Source organism: Fukomys damarensis, unplaced genomic scaffold, assembly GCF_012274545.1.
Source record: "Fukomys damarensis isolate Sample0158 unplaced genomic scaffold, DMR_v1.0_HiC HiC_scaffold_22, whole genome shotgun sequence".
Taxonomy (NCBI): domain Eukaryota; kingdom Metazoa; phylum Chordata; class Mammalia; order Rodentia; family Bathyergidae; genus Fukomys; species Fukomys damarensis.
In genome coordinates this window covers 26,642,502-26,648,174 of record NW_022900934.1, presented here as the reverse complement: position 1 = coordinate 26,648,174, position 5,673 = coordinate 26,642,502, and the positions used below count along the sequence as shown (strand labels likewise).

Here is a 5,673-nt window from a genome sequence, read left to right as displayed (position 1 = left end):
AAAAAAGGCAAGTGCTCTACCACTGAGTTACACTCTCAGCCCAACAGAGGACTTTCATACTCAGAGCCACACTGGTCACCTGCTGCACAGCCATGCCAGGCACTGATGGGTCACTCACAGTTTCTATAATGCCACTGTTGAGGGTCATTTAAGTTATTTCCGACTTTCCCTCTTGCGTCAGTACAGCACTGAACACCCTTGGGCACACATCTGTGTCTTGTCTCTGCAGTAGCTTTCCCTGAAATTGACTGCAGCCGGTAGAATTGCTGGGTCATTGTATAAACACTTGGTAATGAATTAATATCCCAATTTCCCCTGGTTGACTCTTGTCTTTCCAGTCCTTCAGCAGTTCTTTGGAGCAGCATAATGTTCTTTCAACCAAGGCCTTGGAAGTGGGAAGCATCTAGGGGTGTGTTGGTCAGGGGATGAGGAGTCCAGCTAATTAATTGATGATGTCTCTCTCCTTTGAAGCAGGACTCACTGATTAGTTTTCCTGGTTTCCTGAGATGGAGTCAGAGGGCTGGTTTATTGTTCCCTCCCCTAAACATCTGTGGGAAAAGGGAACCTTGCTGCTACCCTGTGGATTAAGTGCTAGAGCAAAGTAGGAGTATAATGTCACCCTCTCCTAGATTAGCATAGTATTTTAACCCTGTTTATCAGGGTGACCATGAGGCTTAAGCCTCAGTTTCACTGCCTGGTGAAACGTCTAGGTGAATGTCTAGGGCATTTGGAGTCACTCTCTACCTTAGGCATCAAGTTGCTGCATTACAGTAATGTCCCATGCAACTGTACAACTTCTCTGGCTCCTGGAAGGCTCCACCCTCCCCACACTGGGGTTTGAGCCCAGGGAGCTCCGTCACGGAACTATATGCCCAACTCTCTACCCCACACACACTTTTTAAAAATTTGAAACAGGATCTTGCCAAACTGTCCAGGCAGGACTCAAATTTTCGATCCTCCTGTCTCAGCCTCCAGAGAAATAGGAATTACAGGAGTACACCACCATGCCTGAGGACTTCGGAGGCTTTGCTAAAGCCTCAGTTTCCTCCTTTCTATACCAAGAAAGTTGTGCAAACTTGCACAGTGCTGGCATGAAGTGAGGAAGTGACAAATGGTTACATTTGTGATCGCTATCGAAACCAGACAGATTCTAAACAGCAGAGCTTGCTTGGAGCAAGCTGGAGACTCACCTAAATTCATCCAACAGGACCAAAGGATGCAGCTCAGGCCTCTTACCCCAAGCCCGAGGGGAGTTCGGGGGATTAGATTAGGAAGGCAAAGAGAAAACCTCCCAGGTGGCCCAAGCTGTGGGGCTGGTTGGGGGAAGTTCGCAGGTGTGGGGCGGGGAGGTAAGGTGACCCTTGCCCAGCGACCGCACCCACAAGGCACGCATTCCCAGGCCTCCCGCCCGGGGTCTGCAGGTGACAAGAGGGGGGAGCTGGAACGCTCCAGCCCAGTTTGCCGTCTCCATGGCGACCGCCCGCGCGGCGCCAGGCTGACAGCCCGTCCGGGTTTTATGAATGGGTGACGTCACGGGCCTGGCGTCTAACGGTCTGAGCCGCTTGTTCAGACGCTGACACAGACCCGCCCGGGAAAGGAGGGGGGAGGCTCGATCTCCGCAGCTGCGGAGCCCTCGGAGACCCTGCTTCGGGGCCTTTAAGGGGGAAAAAAATCCAAGCAAAAAAAGGGAGAAAAATTAAAAATCACTAGTTGCTGCAGTTTTGGCAGACTTTTGTTTGGTTTTGGTACGGGGATCGAACCTGGGACCTTGGCGCTTAGCGAGGTAGGTGGCAGAACCACTGAGCTAAATCCCCAGCCCAGATTTGACAAATTTTTGCAGGGGCCTGCAACCTCACTCAACCGCGCGCATTGCAGCTAATTCAGGTCCCAGAGACGCAACCCCTAGCTGAATCTCCCTAATTAACTGCTCCCACCTCAAGGAAACTGGCTAGGCGTTCCCGGTCCCAGGAGTATTCACAGCAGCGTCCCTGGGGAGTGGGGAAGTCCAGCCCCGGGAGTTGAGGGTAAACGAAATCCCGCTTTAAAATTCGGCCCTGCTATTTGGAGACCAGAATCCGAGAGGTTATCTTCCAAGAGGATCTGGAAAGCCTGGGCTGTCTTGGGTTCTCTGGACGACCCAAAAGCAGCCGCTTCTCTGTCCAGGCCTCAGTTTCTCTCACCTATACAATGGAGCGGGAGAGGCGAGAAAGTGAACACAGGACCGTTCCCAGGTGTCTGCGTTGTCTGCAGTACCGGTTTGGCCTCCCTGCCTCCTCCCAAGACGCCCTCGTCTCCAGTGGCCGCTCTGCCTCGCGCCCTCAATCTGTCTTAAAACTCGGTCACCTTTCCACCAACGCGAGGGTGCACTAGTTGAACGAGGGGGCGGGACCCAGGAGAACACGAGACCACGCCTCCACGCCTCGTATTGGCTGCTTTTGAACGCTTGAGCCCGCCCCCGGGGGTGTCCCTATAAAATACTGGCTCCGGGGGTTTCGCTCCCGCATTCTACTCTCTTCCTCTGACTTTCTCACCCGCGTTTAGCGCTCGGCGCCAGCCTCCTCACTCCATCGCGGGTCTTACCGTTTCGCCAGAGTCATGAAGGTCGCCAGTGGCAGCACCGCTCCCGCCGCGGGCCCCAGTTGCGCGCTGAAGGCCAGCAAGGCGGCGGGCGGCGCGGGCGAGGTGGTGCGCTGCCTCTCCGAGCAGAGCGTGGCCATCTCGCGCTGCGCGGGGACGCGCCTGCCCTCCTTGTTGGACGAGCAGCAGGTGAACGTGCTGCTCTATGACATGAACGGCTGCTATTCGCGCCTCAAGGAGCTGGTGCCCACTCTGCCCCAGAACCGCAAAGTGAGCAAGGTAGAGATCCTGCAGCACGTCATCGACTACATCAGGGACCTGCAGTTGGAGCTGAACTCGGAATCCGAAGTCGGAACCCCAGGGGGACGGGGGCTGCCGGTCCGGGCTCCGCTCAGCACCCTCAATGGCGAAATCAGCGCCTTGGCGGCAGAGGTGAGGCCCTACTAGCTGGAGCTCGAGATCATTCTACCGATGGGGAAACTGGGGTGGTGGCAGGGAGGGGGATTGTAGTACATGTGCCTCCATCCTTTCTGGCACCTACATAGCGAGGCCCTCCCTCAGAGGGGTCTCCTGGAGGGGAGTGGGGGGTCACCTGCTGCGCCGTAGTCTCGCCCTCACCAACCTGCATCATGCTCCTCTCATTTTCACAGACAGCATGTGTTCCGGCTGACGATCGCATCTTGTGTCGCTGAAGTGTCGCCCTCTGGGACCAGTGGACCCCGGCCCTCCGGGAGGCTGGAGGAATAAGTGTTCTCGGTCCCCGCAAGCGCCTCTTCACGGAGCTGGGGAAAACAGGATAGACCGGCGGGCCTTGGGTCCTTAGCTGGATCCAGCCCACAGTTAGGGGACTGAGGAGGGAAAGGCGATACTCCCAACACCTCCCTTCGGCAGAGACTTTGGGAGGGGTTCCCCGTGTGTTTCTATTTTTTGAAAAGCAGACTTTTAAAAAATGGTCACGTTTGGTGCTTCTCAGATTTCTGAGGAAATTGTTTTGTATTGTATATTACAATGATCACCGACTGAGAATATTGTTTTACAATAGTTCTGTGGGGGTGGTTTTTCTGTTGTTGTTATTAAACAAATACTTTAGACGGTGGTAAAGTTGCAGTGACTTCTTGGATTGAGGGGAGGGGGTGGTGATTGACCCCTGACCCTTTTCGCAGCTGGTGCTGGGAGGAGGGGGCCTGGAGGGCCACATCTGGACAGTCTCCCTTAACCGACCTGAATGAGTGTTTCCGGTGTCTTTAAAGTCTATTCTTTTCCCCCATCCATGGCCATTTCCCTGCTCCCCAGAGTCATAAACTTAAATCCTCTAGACCTCTAGGGTCTCAAAAAAGTGGTCACTGGGCCTCCTGGATCACCTGGGGAGGTTGTTAAAATGCAGATGAACCTGCTGAGGCCCCCTCTGAGTTGAGGATATTTATGTCAGAGGACCTGGTCACTGGACCATCTGCCTCCTTGCTACCTTGGGGAAGTGAGACCCACTGAAAGGGAACTGCCTGGGACCACACTCCTCTGAAGCAGAGCTCCTGTGGCCCTGTTCCCCAGTAGGAGGTCTCCCTAAGCAGGCCACCTTTCCCTGATGCCAGCAGGCTGCCCTGGGCTCCAAGCCTGTCCAAGTGGGTGATCAAGTTGGCAGGGCCAGGCTGTGCACAGCTGCCAGGCCACCTGCTCTGGGTCTGGACTCAGCCCCCTCACCCTAGCCTGACTTTGCCAACCACTGGAACCAGGCTGCCCCCTGGGGCTACTGTGTGGGCTCTGAGGAGCAAGCCAGTCCTGTCCCCACCTCCTGAGCAGAAAAAAGGTGTCATTGGCAAAGGCCTATTCCTGGATATGTGGTTTATGCTCACAAGAGTGCGCAAGTTGCCTGGGCTTGTGTGTGTGACAACAGCAAACATAACCCTTCCCACCAGGGGGCTGGGTCATTGCTCCTCTGCAGGCCTGGGGATGTGAATCAGGATGTGGCTGGGGAGTATGTTGAAGGGCAAATGTGAGCACATGTGTTCTACAGATAACTGCAACCTTCAGCTGTTTGGGTTTATGCATTTCCTCCAAATGCACCATGGGCATCTGTGCCTGGGTCTCCGTTGATGAATGTTTGTGTCTTGGGGGCGCTGTATGTGTATAATTACCCTGTACTTTGCTTGGCATTCCTGGGCCTCTGCAAGTCCAGGTTAAGGGTATAGGGCAACCATTTAGGCAAACCCTTCCTCAGAAGTTCAAGTATACTAACTCCCTAGGCAATTGTTAGGCTCTGCCCCGCCCCCAGCCCCAGTATCCCTGCCAGGTCAACTCCCATATACACATGGAGAAACCAAGTTCTGGAAAAGGTACAAATTTGACCCAGAAAAGATAAAGACTATTTATACATCTTGTCAATAAACAAACTAAAACAAATGGCAGCCAGGACCCAGTCTGGCTTTGTGCTCCACCCCTTAGGAGAAGATTTCATGGATCCCTCTGAGGGTAAAGGTAAGTTTTACAACAGCAGAAACAAGCTCAGAGAGGGAATAACAAAAAAGAAGTAAATTTAAAATGATTATATACTGAGCAATCACCCTGTAGGATTTTATGAACTATATCAAAGAGCACAGTATCTGTAGGTAAATTAATTTCTCTGCCATCCCCTTCTTATCCGGCAGCTGTTTTACAGTGCTAACCTTACAGAGGTGTCCAGAATAGATCAACTGAGTAAAGCATTCAGCACAGTGCCTGGCACGTACAGCTTGATAGTTATAAATTATTATTTGTGGTTGTGTGTCCTTGGGGTGTCCGGGAGGCACACGCGCGCCCCCCAAGCCCACCCACGGGGCTCCCGGACCGCGGGGCCTCCTTCCAGCCGAAGAAGGGGCTTCAGAGGCCTGGCCACCTCCCCCCGCCATTCAGGCGCTCTCTGGATTCCACGTTTCCTTCTCTTCCCCTTTGGCCCGGGCCCAGCCCATCTGGAGGCCTGCTCGGCGGCGGCCTGGGAGCGTTTCCATCAGCTGGGCCCGAGGAATGCGGAGCTATTTAACCTGAGCATCCCCAGGTGTACGGAGGCGCCTGGCTGTCTGGGGCCCGCCGTCTTTGGCACGGCCGCACTAGACAAACAGCGCC

The 5,673-nt window shown here is 54.2% G+C and overlaps 2 protein-coding genes across 2 annotated transcripts in view; one reads left to right on the top strand and one right to left on the bottom strand.

Moving 5' to 3' along the window:
• LOC104865145 overlaps positions 1-2,568 on the bottom strand; it is a 17,974-nt gene extending 15,406 nt beyond the window's left edge. The window contains exons 1-2 of the mRNA XM_033767106.1: positions 2,564-2,568; positions 2,181-2,366 (exon numbers count right to left, since the gene is read on the bottom strand). Coding sequence (XP_033622997.1) covers positions 2,181-2,366; positions 2,564-2,568 — 191 coding nt within the window. The remainder of the gene's footprint in view (positions 1-2,180; positions 2,367-2,563) is intronic.
• Id1 (inhibitor of DNA binding 1, HLH protein) lies at positions 2,263-3,662 on the top strand. The gene is made up of 2 exons (XM_010628484.3): positions 2,263-3,009; positions 3,228-3,662. Exons 1-2 carry the CDS (start codon positions 2,596-2,598, stop codon positions 3,267-3,269), a joined length of 456 nt encoding a protein of 151 aa, XP_010626786.1. The 5' UTR covers positions 2,263-2,595; the 3' UTR covers positions 3,270-3,662.
• Positions 3,663-5,673: the final 2,011 nt, after the last annotated feature.

Coding starts and splice junctions, on each gene's coding strand:
- Id1 (XM_010628484.3), top strand. CDS start 2,596: ATGAAGGTCGCCAGTGGCAGCACCGCTCCCGCCGCGGGCCCCAGTTGC. Junction 3,010..3,227: donor TCAGCGCCTTGGCGGCAGAG/GTGAGGCCCTAC, acceptor TCATTTTCACAG/ACAGCATGTGTTCCGGCTGA.